The following is a 19,027-nucleotide window of genomic DNA, read 5'->3' on the forward strand; positions in this document are numbered from 1 at the left end:
TGGCGTTTATCGGCTTGTGCATCCGAACTGTTCATTTTGACACTAACCATTTGGTCATCAGGCACTTACAAACTACTGGTAGAATTGTAATTGTTAATGACTAGTCCAAAAAGTGGAATTTTATTCGTATGAACTAACAATTCCACCATGAACAGTCCTGATGAATATCTTCAAGAATGTCTGGTTATTTTGACACCTTTTTCCACTGAATTATCGTATCACAGCAATAATTGGGCCCATGCATATCTATTGTAGGCCTACTGTTATACAACTTGGCAGTGCTTACTGCTGAATTCTGTCCCACTCTTGACTTCACACTAAAATATTACTCATTGTTACACTTACCGGGTCTTGAAAGGCTAAAACTCAAAGTGTGCCAATGTGACATTATTGACAGTTGATATCATTTTGTTTCTCATTACAGACCAGGGACAATGCAGAACTGACCAAGATTTGTGACGAGTTGATTGCCAAAATGGGAAGTGCAAGGAGTTGATAGCAGCACTGATTACAGCGGATGCTAATAATTGACTGTACATGAATGGCATTGATGGGTAAAATTGGTTTATTTGTACATAGCACATAGTGTACCAATATCTCCTTGGAGGTTGGGGCTCTTTTAAGACATGGATCACTGCAGTCTGCTAGTTGTAAAAAAATATTCATTACAATGAGCAATGAAATGGCTCTTGATCAGAGCAAATTGTATGGAAACTGCAGGCATTGTAGCTTTCTGTGGGAGGGACAAAGTGGTACCACAGCAGCTGAAAGGAGTATCCCATCATGCTTTGCGGGACCATAATAATACTGCACTTACCATACAAAATGTATACAAAATCCCTCACTTTGACTTTTTTTTTCTTGCTTTTAAAACTTTGGGGTGCTTAGAATATTGTTTGAAAAAATATTACCCCTAAAGTATTGTGAAATTATTCATTGCTCTCAATATCTAAGCGGCCCTAACTAATTTTTTGTTTTACATTTGCTATGGAGCAAGCAGATTCACTGTTTTGCATGATGGGATACTCCCTTCAGCTGCTGTGAAGTGGTACTATTGAAAGATGTCAATGTCAGCCCTATGAAGCAATCAAATTGCACCCCCATATTGTACAAATATTTCTACCTGGATGTGCTTGAAAGTTGACACCCTTGTTATCATTTAATTATGGGGAATTAATTTTGGTTTGTGCATTTTTGAGTTGGAACTTTTTGAGATTTCAGCTTTCAAAGAACAAGTTTGTACATTACTCTTCAGGAAAATGCACTACCTTTATGGTCTCAACTCAAAAGGATGTAGTAGGCCTACACTTGGTTGTAGCTGTTAGTCATATCTGTTGGACTATGCATGTTGAAACTGAGACCAAAGTTCTGCCCCAAAATTTTGATTTGTCTTCCTGTAGAAGGAAGGACCATTGTAAACTAACAGAATTAATGGTTTCACCACTAAAATAATTTTGTATATGAATTGCTTAAGAAAGGTATCAAATGATTATTTTAGAAATTGAGCCATACAAATTTGTTAGTAAATGGCAGCATTGTGTATCCCATCAGCAATTTGGACATGTGTTTATTTGTTTGCTGGTGTAAGGCTATGCCAACACCATGCTGGAGTGGGATAATGCTTCTCAATGGGACATGAACTATGCTACTTTGATGATGTTGCATCAAGGGATCTTTAGTCCATTTTAAAAAGCATTATCCATATACACACTCCCCAATCAGTAGACTAAATCATACTTCGTCTACACTGCGCATGTATTTGTGTTATGCTTGAAGTGACAACTGAAAAACTTCCCGTTTCTATCTTGTCGCAGTCATGAAAATATTTTGCCACACCTTTGGTGATGCGCCATAGCGCGACTTCCTATCGGCGCCCTTGTCATTGTGACAGAACGCTCGCTCTCAAAATATGTGTTCATCAACAGACGCAGTCAAAAAGTGAATTTGGACACAACTGCATGTAGTCTCAGACCCTGGACTTGCCATTTCTATCTTGTCGCAGTCATGAAAATATTCTGCCATGCCATTGGTGATGCGCCATAGCGCGACTTCCTATTGGCGCCCTTGTCATTGTGACAGAAACGCTCGCTCACAAAATATGTGTTCATCAACAGACGCAGTCAAAAAGTGAATTTGGACACAACTGCGTGTAGTCTCAGACCCTGGATTCTGGGGAAAGTTTTTAGTTGTCAATTACAGAAAGTTGACGACTGAGCATGGCAGATTATCCATCTTATTTTGCTTGGCTAGACATTTGTTGGTTGTGGGCCACCACACCCCTCACATAGCATAGTACCAAACATAATGCTGGCAGCCTTTGGGATACACTTGGGTGGACTCAAGAGGCATAAAGGCACACCCTGATGCGAACCCACCACCTTGCGATCATGAGTGCAAGCCTGCTGTGCAACTGCACACTCTGGTGATGTACTACACTTATCATTGGCAAATATTTACTGAAGAATTTGGACAAACTTATGATGTAAAGTTATAAAAATTCAACCAGTTTGTAAATATTTGGTTGGATGGATACTTGTACACTGAATTTTGTGTGTACTTACTTGTTTCTTATGTCAATTGAATGGGAATATTTATCACAATATTTTCACTGATGTAACTGATTTCACTTTCCTATGCTTATTTAAAAAAATGAAATTTTGCATGCAATCATTTGATTTGTTTGATTTCATATTCAATATTTTTATTACATTTTGTGTGGCTGCCTATAACTGTAATTTAAGTTAATCTTTGATGAGTAAAGCAACGATGTGACAGCAATAATATACTCAAGCAGGCTGTGTGCGTTTTGTTTTTGAATTATCCATGCCTGAATGCTAGTAACAAATGGTGCCATCAGCTATATCTTTGCAACATTTTTATTCAGGAATTTTATTTTGGCTGTGGTGCAAAGCTTACGTTTGTAAATTTGTGATGATATCATTATTTATGTTTGATTTATTCCCTGTATGTACTAGATTAGTTTCTACCTCAGTATTATTTGGATGAGGGGGAGGCTAATGCATCATGTATTACTTAGCTGGCCAATAGCTAGTCCGAGGTGCTCTGACGATAACACTCTGATCGCCATGCAATCTACGTTTATAAGTAGTAGTAGGCCACTGGGACAACGGAACCGCTACGTGAACGAGCTAGCCAATGGCTTGAAAATTGGGCACAAGTTGCAGTTTATATACTGTATAAGTGGACATTTCCGCGAGGGTTTTTTTGTTCAGAGTTTGAGTGACGTGTGTATGTGATCATACCTGATGACAGGATTTCTTATTTCCTGTATTACCATATTTGGGGTGCACATTTGTGATTACCACATATCCACAAGCTCTGAACAATTTACGACAATGCCTGAATGGGGAAAGTGGTACAATGATTTGCTCAATACTAACATGAATATTATTGAAATACCGTAAAACCTCGTCTACAAGCATATATAGTGTTTTGATGAAAGCTAAGTTCATACGAAACTAGCGTAAATATGCCAATACAAAAGATTGATCTTACAATAATATTTGTTCGTATATGCTTGGATCTGTCATGTATTTGCTCAAACTCCATAATAGCACCTGGATTAATTTAGTTTTCATCAGAAGCACTCTATATGCTTGTAGACAAGGTTTTACGGTATGTTAAGCATATCATGGGTAAAACATGCACTGTAATAACCAATACCAAAATATGGTCAGGAAGTTATTAAGTCACATTTTGAGATTTGCTTATTTCTCCCACCAATCCTGTTGATTTTTTAATGGAAAATGTAACCTTAAAGTGCTTTGCTACTGCTTATTTCAGGTGTAACCTAATATTTTGATGTGAAATCTTGTCATCAGCTGATGTACATGTGTAACTCAGAATATGACTCTCTTACCTTGTGTTGATTATTGCAGACACACCTTTGGTAGAAGTGTCACAAGTTTACAAAAATCCTTTAGTTAATGGTAGTTACACATGTATTTGAACATGGGTTTGTGAAATATGTACCGAGCCATACTAGTCCTGTACAATTTTTTTAAGCATATTGGAAGTGGTAAATTTGTACAGGTGATGAATGTTCTTGGGATGATCTCCTTTGAATGTAATTATGAACATTTTTTGGCAGGAAAATGCTTCCTGTGTGCAAAGTACTAATACTAGCAATTGGCATTTACAATCCATACACCCCATAGGGCCTATGGAAGACATGACCTTAATCTCCCACACAGGAGGTATAAATTTCAGATGGAGTCACCCATTTAGGTATTTCCATTTGAAACTCCCACTCCCTGTGTGGAAGATTAAGGTCATGTCTTCCATAGGAGGTGTAAGTATTTGAACTGGATAGTCCAATTTAATCCACCTATTCATTTGATGTAAGATTACAAGGTAAAGGCCAAGATGGTGGTAATAAAACAAACCTAAATTTACAATTTGAATGATCCGGCTGCCAGAACTTTTGCAACATTGTATTGTTGTTGTTTTGCTTGATCCGGGGACTGTTTCACAAACACTTACAGTTGATGTTACCTAAATTTGATTTATGATCAAATGTAACATGATTTACATCAATCGTAATGTTTTAGGACCCATAATTATTGCCTTTGTCAACCAGTATAACCTGCTTGTAATACATATAGTCCATGTAACCAACTAATCCAAACACTAACAAAATAATGAAACTCTGCAATATCAGAACTCAGGTCTGTAAAAAGTAGATCTTGTGTCCAGAAATCGCACCTTTTTTACCATGTCCGTAAAGCACTCCAACTGGCTAATGCGTTCGTTTAACTGGGGATATTCGCCCATGGCCTCAATCTGGCAGCATATATGAATGGGAATTGAACAACATTGTGTAAAGTTATACAATTCCTCCTTTCATGCCTATTACCAGTTTGCGCTCATTGCATATGGCAGAACCGTGCATTGGGCAAATTATATTTTAATTTACAAAAGGAAAACAAAACAAAACAGGGATACTCCTGTTCATCAAAATGGCTCTACTCATGTAACTTGGGCTACAAAGCAAGTTAAGATACAGGTTAAATAGGGATAAGGAGAACAGGTAGGGTGTGTGTACAGGATTATCTCAAGCAAACTCACACACATAGGACAAGGATTCTTTCTGCTTAGAACCACTGGCTCAGACCTGGACATAAAGGTGTACTTAAGTTTCTGATAAAGGTGTACTTTAAGATTCTGATATTGAAGTGAAGAATTTCATAATGTGAATTAATAATACAAGTGACATGTTACAATTATATAGCTTGAATGTATATCTTCCAAAAATAACAAAGAGTAAGGAAAAACATCACATGTGACAAAGCATGCTTATCTATATAATCATATTACTTGTTATAAAATTAATGACTGGCAGTACACTAATGTTAACACTGAACAAAACTGGACTTCACACAAATCTATTTGCACTCAAAACCTATTTGAAGTGCACAAAAACCATGTGAAGATTTAGACCAGCTCCAATATAATTTACCAACTTGCCTTGAAATAGAAACAATTTTAGTCTCATCTCATAGAGGCATGCTTTTATTGATTATGTTCAAATAAAGTAACAAAGGTCATATAATGATCACATGCAGGACGTAACTCTCGGTAATATCGGTAAGACTTGGCCTATACCAGCCGATGGATATAGGCACAGACATAATAAGCAAGCACATTGTTATGTAAGCCATATGGGTGTCTAGAGTGTACACAACTACACCTCACCAGTAGCATATATAAGAAAATTACCATAGTACTGAATTGTAAAATACACATGTACAATAAATTTGCAATTTCTAAACTTCAATATTGTGTATATAATAGAGATGTGGGCCTTGAATATGTTGTATGCCAGTCAGTCAACATGCTATGCTTTGTTTTTGCTTCCACAAAACCTGCAACAAGTCATCAGACATGTCTTTGTCTACATTGAAAAGATTACCTTCCTGTAAAAAAATTTCAAATTTGCACTCTCATGGAGATGTAATGAAGAGGGAACATAGTGACCTTTCAAATACACCATAAAAGCCCATTTGAATGGAGATACTTAAAATATGTTCACCCTAAGTTAAATTGTGGCATAAATGGTCTAGTCCTAGCAAAATGTAACAAGATATCTTTTAGTATTAAAATATTTTTGATTTGTTTCAGGGGAGGGGTAACCCCAAAACAAATCACCTTGTTTTTTGTTTGGTTTTTAAATGTTTGACCCCTAATTGACAATTTCAACCCCCTTCTATGTGATATTTATTAAAGACCACTGGCAATACCTGATTGTGGTGTCATTTTATCTGTATTTTCAGGTTTTCATAGACACTAAAACCGGCATGTCAGCTACTTGTTCCTCGTTTTGCGAGAGTGGGTCACAAATGTGATGATGAAAATTGCTTTGAAAGATGAACTCTAGTTCAATTGGTTTATATCAGTTTTACATGGCATGTTATTTGGCTTGACCAAAGGTTACGTTTCTACACTGTACTATGTTTGCAATTTGAACATAACCCTTGATGAATTTCATATATTTTGGTTTGCATCAAGTCATGAACAAGAATGTCAACAGCGTGTAACTAGAGTTCATCTTTCAACATTAACTTATCCTGGTATGTACATGGGATGTATACTTTTTTTCTTTTCCTTTTTCTTCTTTTTTAATTTCATGAGAAAGGGTTGTTTATTATTATTTTTGTGTTAAATGTTGTCTATGTAAATAATGTAAATAAGATATAATTTGAACACTACGCCTTTCTTGTTGCTCAAAACATGTATGTATGTTGAAGGAATAAATTCAGTATTTTGATGTGAGAAAACGGCAAGCAAGCAAGCAAGCATGAATGTGATGTGGTGAAAATCCTGCATGGCAATAAGGGTGATAATGTTGTGACTACCAGACATTTGACTTGACATGGTGTTTGGTTTAGCGCCGCTTAAGTGGAAATTTGTACACATTAATTTTTGCAATGTATGAAATAGTAAAAATGCAAGAATTAAGCGCACAAAATGACCACTTGAACAGAATGTTTTCTGCAACTTGTGGTCCGGTTACTTAGCAACTACAAACTCACAGGTCAGCTATTTATTATGGTAATATCATAATACTTGTAGCAATCTTCAGTGTATAGAGGTTGTGCATACATGTGTGACATATTATCCCGTAAATATGACAGATACTCAAATGCATTCAACAAAAGCATGATTGCAAATACCGCGACAGTTCATCTCACACACATATCAAATGCACTACGATCAAATAGGTTGATGACAACATTAATTGAATGGACTACACTGCGTCATGATTACGGGGAAGGAAACCGGTTCAAATCCTTTGTTTGGAGCCAATCGATAAAAGCACGCAGGTCGCAGGGCCTCTATATTTGACTCTATTCCTTTGTTTATATGAATACTAAGATTTCATTGAGGTTAGAGACCACAAGACTGACTACTTTACCTACAAAGTAGTGATCAAACTTTTTACTTTTTGTCCTATCCCACAAGTTGCAGACAACGATAAGCATGGTTTAAAGTATAGAGTGACAGCCTGTGCTAGCTTATAGCATGTTAAACAATGCCATTTTGTTTTTCCTAAACTGGCATTGCATTTCATTGATCAAATCGGGTTGATTTTGGTTGCAATAAATATGTAGCATACTGACCCTACCTACATACCATTTGTTTACTTTACTAGTAAAGTTAGCTTACTCTCAGAAGGTACTATGTATACATGTATTTACCTATAATAGTGTGTGTGCTCACATAGTGTCATTAAATATAGCAGTGTTTGATTTCTAGATAAGTAAACAATGCAAAGTTTAAGACAAGAGATTTCAGCTGTTTTGCCCCCCCCCCCTTTTTTCTAAACAGGAATCCAAATTGGTCCAAGCCATTGCACTGGAAACACATATATTCATTATAAACTATATGGAGCATGTTACATGTTCGGAGTATAATATCTAAAGAAAAAACAGATATTTTGGAACAGGCGGCATAGATATGAGTAATTTTGAGAAGAACCAAAAAAAGTTTAATAAATCGGGTCTTTATCTTGGTGTAGATTATTCTGTGGGTCTTGTTTCTCATTAAGGTGGTACTACACCCTGGCCAATTTTGTGCCTATTTTTGCATTTTGCTCAAAAATTATAGCGCATTGGTGACAATTAAGATATGCATGTTGTAGGGACTACAACTATTGCTCTGAAAATTCAGCAACTCAAGGCAAGTAGTTATGCAAAAATAGGCACAAAATTGGACATGGGTGTAGTACCCCCTTAAGGGCCAATTTTGCCATTTCATGCACAAATTGACTTAGTGGTCTTGACAAAACTCATTCAACTTGTGTAGATATAATTATGATAGGAATGGGGCCCATAGGAATACAATAGGCCAATTGATGTATATAATTGATCCATTTATATAATTGTGTGCATACATGCTCCAAAATATCGGTAGTTTTCAATTTTCACACAGTTCCCACTGTACATTTAGGCAAAAACAAAAGTTGTATTGGCTGAACAGGCTGAACAGGTAGGTAGGGATTTTGGGTTTTTTTTACACACACTTTCAAAGCTGTAAATTGCATTTGACAAGAGGCCTTGGGTCTAGGGTTGGGCCTATTTTTAGAGTCTTAGTTTTTTTTTTGCCTTAGTCTGTGTATGACTTTCACACAGGACATTACCCCTGGGGTCACGTAAACATTCTCGGTAATTTCTCCTGATGGACAATCCTAGCTAAATGTGTACGCCAAACAGCATGGTTATTGGGGACTATTGGACACAGGCAACTTTTAGTACCAATTTAACAAACTTGAGGTTGGGAAAGTTCAATATAAAGTTCACATAATATGGGTACCACTTGTGTATGAGATTCCTGTATATTAGTAGCGTATCGTCATTATATAGACCTAAACAATTGTTTTAAAAACTCCTTCACCCCTTTTTCTGAATAAATAATGTTGAATGAAACAGATCTGAACACTTTGAGTTTGACTTTATATTTATTTATTGTGGTCGGTATAATAGACTTGTGTGTAGTAACTTTCAGGAAATGAGGAAATGATCACCGAGCAGCACAAATCCTGTTTTGTCAGTGACAATATGTAACACATGCATATTGTAGCATCAAAGCTCTTTTAGTAGGCATACTGGAGGAATTCTATGTTAAGAAATCTCCTATGCATTTAAACCAATTGACAAAAAGGACCATTGTAAGGGTAAAACATGTACACAAATAGGTTCAAATTGAAAGAAATAACAGGCACCACCTTTTCATGGTAAACTGTACAATAGAAATCCACCTTTTTGTATGTTTAAGGTATTGTATTGTTTTGGAAATTCTGCAACCCCAGGAAAACAATAGGAGACCCATGTTATCCTCTGGTACCAACTAGAACAGCAAATGGGGTCTAATATAGAAATTCAAAAAAATACCTTGAGACCAGGGTTACCCAACTTTGCCCCATCAAAATTAAAAGAAGCTCATATTTTTCTCATGTTCAGGTTTGAGAGACATTTTGTTTAGATGGTGTGAAAATAGTCAGGCCAGATTCACCATTGTCTTGGTAAAATCAGAAAAAAAATACTGTATGCTCGCCCCCTCTAAATTGTAGTGCATTTGTCGTCACTGTCAATCTTCTACATAACCAAAACTTGGCACATGCCTTCCTCAAAAGGTAAATCCAGCCCTGAAAATAGTGGTAGATTATTTGTGTACCGCACTGAAAGCATACAACTGTTCTATGGTTAGCTTTAAAATCACTTCCTCCAGGGGCTCTTTATCAGCACAACCCAATTGGGTGTGGGGGGACGTATGACCATACAGACAGTGGCAGCACCAGGGATTTTTTTTTGAGGGGGCAAAATTGCCACAAAAAGTGGAAATTTGCCCCCTTGCGCTGCCACTGCATACAGGATGTGCCGCAAACATCAATCGCATTTTTCCGTTTTTGATTGCGTTTTTCCTTCATATTAATAAAAATAGCTCCCAAAACGTCCGCCGAGTGAAAAATACTAAAAATAATGATGGTGGCGCGGTTTGCTATGCGCATGCTTGTGCAAAGAGGACAATGTTCCCGGATGTCCAACCGAGAGTTGTGCTTTTGACCCAGGCTTTTGACATGCTTTTTGAGATGTGTTCAGTGGTTTCTCAACTGGTTTCTCAGTACATGTACCTGCTCCCCTTCATATTTTGAAAAATAAAGAATGTCTCTGCCATCTCACTGGCACTGGCCTCTTCAGGATGCGTTATGTATAAAGGTAGTGTACCCTTCATAGCTTGTTGTATGTGCTGGGATATGTTGAGGGGCAGCTTTCCATCAGTCACTAGAATTTTTAAGGAGAGTGGCTGAGCTGTTAAGGAGAGTGGTAGGCAAGTGTGGAGACCTGTTTTACATTATTCTAAAGGTGTTTTTTTTCTGTTATATTATGCAATGCATTTGGGGACTTAAAATACAAAAAGTGTAATTTTGAATTGAGTAAACCTATTAAGCCATATTGTAACATTTCCATAAAAAATAGATTTGTATGTTTTTCTTTTCCACAAAATGTTAACAAAGAAAATCAATATTTAAAACCGGAGCACAACATGTACATCGCCAATGTGTGTCACTTTCGGTCTATCGCAACTTGGTTCAGTCCTTTTGATAAGTTATGACCTTCCCGAAATCTGTTGTTTTATTCAAAATCGCAGATTCTTTTTACAACTACAGCACCTAAAGCCTTGCTGTTTTTAGTGTATGCTAGATGACTAAATTACTTTACAATGGTGTAAAAATTTTGAAAAACATTGAGTGCATCCTCTTCAGAAAATTTACAATATGGTTTTAATAGATTTCAAGTATGTTTTACTGATATTTAGTCATAATTTGCAAACTACTGAGTGAAGTCATCAATAAAAAACAGCTCCTCTGATTGCAATTAAAGGGAGTGATTTATTATAGCTCACCCCAAAAGCAATTAAGGGGAGATATGGTCGAATGACAGCTCCAGCTCTCCTCAAAACAAAAGGCCCCACATTCTATTTGATCATAAGATGTTATAAACCTGTTAGAGATACACACAGGACGTCTATGAAAGAATTGTACAATTGGAAATTGTATTTTTTTAGTATTTTATTTCCTGATTGAATAATTGTATTATTAAAAGACAGCTTTCTTACACTTTTTGAATTTTGAAAATGGACAGCTTCATTCTTAAAATCTAAGACTTACAATGTACAATGACAGTTAATTTTGATCTCTATAGGCACAGGAGGAAACTTGACACTATTTATGGATCAAGTTAATTTTCTTACTGACTAGTGGATAGTGATAGTCAGGGACTGCCTCTTGAGGAGAGTGAGAGCAATTGCTCTCTACTGCTCTCCTTAATCTGATATAGGAGAGTGATTTTCAGCTCTCCTTATTTGACCAATGTCTCCTTACATGCCTTTTGAGGAGAGCGAGAGCAATTGAATACCTGAGTGGAAGAAGGGCCCAACTCCAATTTTTTACAAAAATGAGTTAGACCCAGCATTTTATTGCTAGCAGATTGTTCTTCCTTGTGTGTGAAAGATGAGCCAAAATCCACTCTCCAAATAGTCTTCCAGGTACACTTAATTACGGTTTTCATGGAAGAAAGGCCCAACTCCATGGAGTTGGACCCTTCTTCCACAAATATTTTGATAAAGAGGAATTTTGTTCATCTATGAAATCTGCTTTTTACTACAAACTTTCTTTGTTAACATATCACATGCTTCTACTTGTGCAATTAATGGATAATTTCTGTAGCTATTTATAACACATCTGCTTTCGGAACTGGCACTTGCAGTATATTAGTGGAAGAAGAGCCCAACTCCAGCTCGTATTAAGACCTGTACCGTTGCCATGGAAACATCATATATAATTTCGAATGTGTGGAATATTGTATGTTCATGTATTAAAGGTCCCCTGAAGATGAAAACATTCTGCCTATAAAACTTTTCCAAATATTAAGTTTTTTCTTAATATCTCAAAAACAATTTTGATGGAGTTGGCCCATTCTTCCGATCAGGTATTCAATTGCTCTCTACTGCTCTCCTTAAATCTGATAGGAGCGTGATTTTCAGCTCTCCTTATTTGACCAATGTCTCCTTTCATTCTATTGTAATTATAAATGGTCTAAATGGCTCTCCTGGATAGTGCAACTCAAATAACTGAAAATTTTAAAATTTCACCACAAACCCATGCAGTGTGTGGTTGACTTTGGTCTGTTTACTTATTGAGCTGGTTTGCTACACAGCAAGAAATCCTACATTTACATTAATAGTAAATGTACAACATTGTACATACTGGGGAGGGGGCACTCACATGTAAAGGTGGTACTGGGATGTGCGGCGGTCAAGGATCCCTTTTTCAGGCTCTTTTGCAGTTTCTTGAGACTCGCATTTGGATCTGCTCCAGTTCTTTGAGCCTCAAACTCTGAAAATTGTAGCTCTTTAAGCTGAAGTATATCCATTTCCCAGTTATATCACATGATAAGTGGATGTAGGTCATCAACAAACCACAGATTTCCAACGTCATACTCGTCATCCTTTCCTGGACAGGTTTTGGTATATTTCAGTGCTATGACCCCTTGACAAAAACAAATTTCTGCATATGGTAGAGACCATCTTAAGGCACCGCCTCTTGAAGGATCTGGTCTTTCTTTCAGGCTCACTGGCAGAGCTGTAAATTAATCAGAAATTAGAAAGCAAAGTTCTGATTTCAACTAGCGTACCTTTAATATACATGTAGGTGCCAGTGTGAAATTATTCCATTTTGTCTCCATATAGAGTACACCCCCAACAACTCCACAGCCTATAATTTGGCCATAATTTCAGTTCATCAAGCCCCTATTTGCCCCGAAAATCAGTTCTTAGTTCCTGAAGTCTGGCGCTCTGTGCCGCACACCCCTACCAAAATTTAAGTTGAGTGCCCCCTCAGCACCTGCAGTATTTTGATATGATTGGTAAAGTCTATAACATGCAAAGTATTCCAGAGCACTTCAAATGGTATTATATGGAATCACATTTAATGAAATCTTAGTTTGTTTGACAGATAGCAAGATTCTGCAAACTTGTGTCTTTCCACAAATGGCCTGACATCTTCTCAGTCCCATTTCGATCTTTTTGTTCTTGTCCATTCAGTTGAGCCATCAGGCCTGTATTGTTCATATATTAGTTCATCAGTTTTATTTTCCTTCATAGCGTGCATGTAACCAATGTAAGCCACACATCCTGTGATTGCTACTAGACCAAATGCCATCACCGCTTTGTTCTGAAAGACAAAAATCACATACAATTCATCAACATTTTGTACGCAAAATGTATTGGATTTACAGTATATGAGAATGAGTACAGTGGCGATGGCGTAGCTGGGGAGCACATGCCGTGGGCACCGTCTTAGGGGCGCCGAATCGCTGTGTATGCTAAAACGTGAGTTGAAAAATTTTAGAAAAAATATTGAAAATATTGATTCCCCAATTTTTAGATTCTTGAAAGCTCTATGCGAAAAAAATATGGGGCCAACAATTAATAATTTCTAGGCAAAAACTATTTCCATTCAGTGTATTCACAGGTATGGGGTGCCATTTAGTATCCTTGCCCCCAGTGGCAGGGGGTGCCACAACCGGTGTCTTAGCTAGCCACCCGTCTGGCCGTCATTTTAGACGGGGAGTTTGCTTCTGGGACGGGCAAAATTAATGCCTTTGACAGATGCTACATTATAATTGTAGGTGTTTAGAAAGTCTGTTGACCTTTTTAGTTACCCAGGTTTGCAAAACAAGGCTATAGCAGCACATATTTGAACCCCCAATGGGCTGTAAATGTTTTAAAGGTCAAATTGGGACAGGCACATTTATTCAAATGACGGGCAAACCTGAATTTCTAGCTAAGACCCTGGCCACAACCGCTAGCTACTACACCACTGAATACATAATTCAACTTTATTTTCCAAATCACAACAGCGATAAACAATTGAAATGGAGGTGATGAGAATGCCAAAAGAGGACTGTGTGTGCATATACTCAAAATATGGTAACATTGCAGGATTCTAGCGATAGGGCTCACTCTTTTTGCTTGGGGGAATGTGAGGAAGAGCAAATGGTACAAAAAGCTCATAGCCAATCCAATTATGAGTTCAATTTGACTATCCATATTGTAGCCTAATTATCATGCATGGATTGTTGTTTGAGAGTACTTTTAAAAGCCATACTGTTTGCTCATAGCACCTGCCCTCAATTTTTTTTAATTTCTATTTTTTGAATGATTGTAATACCTAATGGTGTATTAAATTGCCCTGTGAGAGACTAAGGCTAAATTTAAATTACAGTTTGGTTTATTTGATTCATTCCTGATTCAACAACTCTTTCCTATACTTTTGTACAGGAGCCAACCGTTGTTAATCCGTGATGAATCAACACTTTTGCAGTAAGCGCATACGAGAACGCCAGCGCACATCCACGTTACGTGTGAGCGCGTAAAATTCGTCATGTCTGGAATCTGTGTGCGTATCACGCTTACAAGTTGAATTCAGTATTTTGGATATCGGATAAAGATTGCCGTGTTATTCAGTTTTATTGCTGATATCAACAGAAATCACCGATCTTTTTGTAAGGCTGACTGTCAATGATTAAGTGACATTCCTCATGAAATAATCGGGGAAATGATCATGTGAATTATGCGATCTTTAGCTTGTTTTTCGTTGTTGAAAGGGATTCATTCATCTGAGAGTGAAAACAGACAATTTTTTTTTTTGTATGGAAATGGCACAATCTTTTTGAAAGATTTTTTTTAACCTACTTTTTAGCATATTTGTAATGTTCCCCCATTTTCAAATTAAGGGGGCACAACACTAAATCCTTCTGCCTTTGGTGTAACCTTGTATAGTTCCGGTTAAAAATAGCACCTGAGCGAAATGTATGAGCCTCTCGAGGGTACTAAATTTAAGTGAATCGTGCTTGTTTTTGATGAAAACACTGGAGTAGAACCTCAACATTAAAAATCTGTTCAAAAAATGTTTCAAATCGATTGTGAATTAGTGACAGGCTGTCGGAATGATATCAAGGCCGGATCTGGTAAGGAGGCGAAATTGTTGGCTGAAATTCGTGAGGGCGCTGTTCAGGTGTCCGTAGCTCAAAAGTTCGACTAGATGGACCCTCAAAAAATAAATTTTTATTGAATTTCAGACTTCATACTTTTAGAAAATCCATATGACATTTTCTCATCTTTAGGCAAAAGGGTAGAAAAACAAATTTACTTTCTTGTGTTTTCACATGTATTTCAATGGGAAAATTATTTAGTGGTGTGCCCCCTTAACTAAAATACTTAATTGAAATGATGGTACTTTTAATTTATATCAATTTTGAATTAATTGTGAAATATAGCTCCACAATTAAGCAGCTTACAATGAAAAGCAAACCTTCTTAGGAGTTGTTACTAATATTACTTCAGAATTTTGGCAAAGAATATCTAAATTAAAATTTGACCCAAATTATTTTACTGCTTACTGGTTTAACAAACAGTTCAAAATTGACTGCCCTGAAGAGACTTGTTGTTCTTACTCCTCTTAATCCCCCAGTGTTGGGGTGAGTGGGTTTCTGTGAGCCTGTATTACTGGAGCTTGGTGCAGGAGAGTCTGCATTTTTATCTGCCATTATCTGTGATGCATGTGACAAAATCAAAACAAATGGTAAATATTCAGGTTTTGCAAAGTTTATAGATACAAATGTAGGAACAACAGAACAAGATAATATTATTTTCTTAGAGAATAAAAGATAGGATTTTGTCTTTTGCCTATCCAATATCGTGTCATAATGGATGGGCTGGCCCCTATTTTGAGTAGTGGATGCCGGGGGATATAATAATAATATTGGCCAGCCCATCCATTATGATACAAAATTGGATAGGCAAAAGACAAAATCCTATCTTTTATTCTCATTCTTATTCAGTTTTATGTAATTTTTGCGAAAAAAAATGCCTTTTTTCAGAAAAAAATAAAGTTACTTTTGTGAGGACATCTCCGTTGTTTTAAATGAACGAAACCATCACGAACATCTAAGCCGCCGAATCACGTTCTCAGTTCTCGCACGTGTATTACGCGAACGCATTATCGCGCGATCATCGAGGAGCAACAAGCGTGCCGCCATTGCGTGGCGGCGCTACTAACTAATATCACTATCAACTATTGTGAGATATTATACACCAGAAAACCAATCAAATTACGTGAATTCTTTACAAGACGCACCCATTGAATAAGAATTTGTCATAAAGGACAGCATGGATATCATAGGGATTGTATAACAGTCAACTTTGATGCTAGAATTGCTTACTTTTCTCATTTTATTTTTATTTTTCATGATGCATTTTAAGACTATTAGCCCAATCCTTAAAAGGATGGCCTGAGGTTCAATCAACAGCACCCAATAGTGTAAATTAACGGTTATTTGTCTAACCATTTAAACGAACCACAATCCGGTCGGTTAACCGTGTAAAAGTATGTACAAAAAATCTTTAAAAAAATAATAATTTAAATTCTTCTTTTTTTTTTCAAAGTTTTCGGCGACTTTGGAGAACCACTGGACCTACCGTATTGTATGTAATAAACACTCCCCCTCTGATAAACGCCCCCTCCAATTTTTCAACGAAAAATCGACAAAAATGCAAACATTTCCAAATTCCATGCCATATCGTTTGACTTTGAGTAAGCTTAAAACTTGCATCAGTCATTGACAATCTTCTTCTTCTTCTTCTTTTTGTACAGTTCAACACCCCTGGTGGGGAAGACGAACCGGGTTGTGGTGTGCGCATAAATGTTGAGCTACCGGTAGTTAATGACTTGCGTCTTGAATTGTTTAGGGTCTTCTATATTTTAACTATCTCCTCTCATAGAGCTTTCAAGAATCTAAAAATTGGAGGATCAATATTTTCAATATTTTTTCTAAAGCAGTGTATCATGTATGGGGGCGAGAAGAAATTCTACAATTAAATTCATTCTGTGATGGAACTAACTTAATTGAAGGATTCCTGACCATATAGGAACTTTTTTTTTTGGGAGGGAAGAGAATTTTCACCTAAGGCAAGCCCAAGGCTCGAAACCTCGCCGATCGTATCTCCCGGCCGGCAGCGCAACGCCTTAACCGCTCGGCCATCTCACCCTCTTATTGTCTACGTTGATACTCAGCAGCATAATTTAGGTATGCTAGGTGAATTCAAATTTGCCATCAAACTGCATCATTTTATATCAAATTAAAGCCCTTGAGTAAACAAAGCCAAAACTGAAAACCTTTTTTTCATAGCACTTCCCGTAGCAAAGTTACATCTTGTCAAAGATTGACTTTCATCAAAAAGATTCAGCTAGCAAAATTCCCCAAAACGGCATTTCGGGGTGTTTCTAGATCTTAGTCTCATTATCATAGCAGGTTTTTTTAATGGAACTGCTATCAAAATCCCTCTAAAATTCCATGTGCGATTGTCTTATCACCATAACAAATCATATATTTGGGTCAAGTAAAGTATAGAAAACATATTTATGTAGGTTTCCTTGACCGGCCTGTTCTTTTAAATTACTAATAATGTAAATATGCATTGACATTGTCGGCAAATTTGGCTGACTAGCAAATGTGTTAACTAAGGTTTGCCTGGCATACCTACATAATTCTCCCCAGATGGCAGATGTAGAGCCAAGACCAATATAACGACCAATACTGACTATCATTGCAAAAGATGTTTATCATTGATTACAAAATGTACTATAAATGTACTATAATACATGCAATGACATGTATCATTGATGACTGAGTCAGTCATCAATGAAGGTCATCAACAACACTCTTCTTCTTCTTCTTCCTTATAAGTGCCTCCCTCATATGTATGAGTATCAAGCTGTACTTATTTTTTACTCTGGAACCTAGAGTAGATGAGTGTATTTTGAAGTACAGTCAACATGACCGGGATGATCCCCTGGCCTGCTCTTTTTCGAATAGCCTGTGTGACGTTCTTTAACACAATCAATCAATCAATCAATCAATCAAATTTATTTCCATCAAAAATTAAAACATACAAATAACAAACATGATAAAACGATGGAGGAGACACAACTAGAAGCAAAAGCCTGTAAAATGTTGTGCCCCCTGAAACTCTTAAGGGCTGGGGTATGAACGTTTGGACAGTATTTATTGTGGGACACTAGAGCACATCAGACACATCGAACTGCACTCCGAATACGAAGAATGGCCCTTCGATATCAAATAATTTTCATTTTTTGAAACTCGCAATCCAATACACATTTTATGGCAAATCATTAAAAATTGATATTTTTGATATTTAACAGTACTCGAAGTAAATTTTATAAATCCGATGATTCACACCTGAAGTGTATGTAGGTGGGATAAAAAGCCGACGATCAATTGAAAATTTTGACCCTTCGTATTGAAGATATGGATTTTTTTTCCCAAAACACCAAAAAAAATAGGTCTTTTTGGGAAAAAAATCCATATCTTCAATATGAAAGGTCAAAATCTTCAATTGACCGTCGGCTTTTCGTCCCTGCCACATACACTTCAAGAATATATCACTAGATTTATACAACTTACCTCGAGGACCGTTATATATCAAAAATTTGAAAAATGTCATATTTAACACTACATTAATGTGAGAAAATATGCATGTACACGGGACCGACAGCTTAAAGTGTCCTCCGAAGCACTAAGCAAGTAGAGTGAAGTGTCTTGCTCAAGGACACAAAGAGCCGGACCTGGGATTCGAACCCTTGACCCTTGGCTTGGGTTCACAGTCCTATGTATCACTTGTCACTTCAGCAATGTAGGCCAATATTAATTGCCCAATATCATCAATTTCTACTTACTTAATTATTATTTATTATGGATTCTGTGAAGAACTGTATACCCTAGTAAAATGAAGTAAATAGACGTTTTTTATAGTCCTCTCTCCTTTCGATCAAGCCATTTGAAGTTGTGTAAATTTGGTATGCTTCACAAAATTTACTGCTAAATGGAGCTCGTATGAGAAATCACGTAATTGGAGAAACGACCGA

General features: G+C 36.8%; 2 protein-coding genes across 4 annotated transcripts in view; one reads left to right on the forward strand and one right to left on the reverse strand.

Moving 5' to 3' along the window:
• LOC140163016 (uncharacterized) overlaps positions 1-8,955 on the forward strand; it is a 47,164-nt gene extending 38,209 nt beyond the window's left edge. For 2 of the 3 annotated variants that reach the window (XM_072186354.1, XM_072186353.1), the window contains one exon: positions 425-8,955. In XM_072186354.1, coding sequence (XP_072042455.1) covers positions 425-496 — 72 coding nt within the window. In that variant the 3' untranslated portion in view covers positions 497-8,955. The remainder of the gene's footprint in view (positions 1-424) is intronic. The other variant, XR_011860392.1, reaches the window with a different exon arrangement.
• A 1,913-nt stretch (positions 8,956-10,868) lies between these two features.
• Positions 10,869-18,979, reverse strand: LOC140163013 (small integral membrane protein 8-like). The gene is made up of 3 exons (XM_072186350.1): positions 18,839-18,979; positions 15,483-15,632; positions 10,869-13,252 (listed from the first exon to the last, which is right to left on the reverse strand). The coding sequence occupies exons 2-3, from the start codon at positions 15,627-15,629 to the stop codon at positions 13,085-13,087; spliced, it is 315 nt and encodes a 104-aa protein (XP_072042451.1). The 5' UTR covers positions 15,630-15,632; positions 18,839-18,979; the 3' UTR covers positions 10,869-13,084.
• Positions 18,980-19,027: the final 48 nt, after the last annotated feature.

The sequence above is a fragment of the Amphiura filiformis genome, chromosome 10 (assembly GCF_039555335.1).
Source record: "Amphiura filiformis chromosome 10, Afil_fr2py, whole genome shotgun sequence".
Taxonomy (NCBI): Eukaryota; Metazoa; Echinodermata; class Ophiuroidea; order Amphilepidida; family Amphiuridae; genus Amphiura; species Amphiura filiformis.

Coding starts and splice junctions, on each gene's coding strand:
- LOC140163013 (XM_072186350.1), bottom strand. CDS start 15,629: ATGGCAGATAAAAATGCAGACTCTCCTGCACCAAGCTCCAGTAATACA. Junction 13,253..15,482: donor TTGAACTGTTTGTTAAACCA/GTAAGCAGTAAA, acceptor TTTGTCTTTCAG/AACAAAGCGGTGATGGCATT.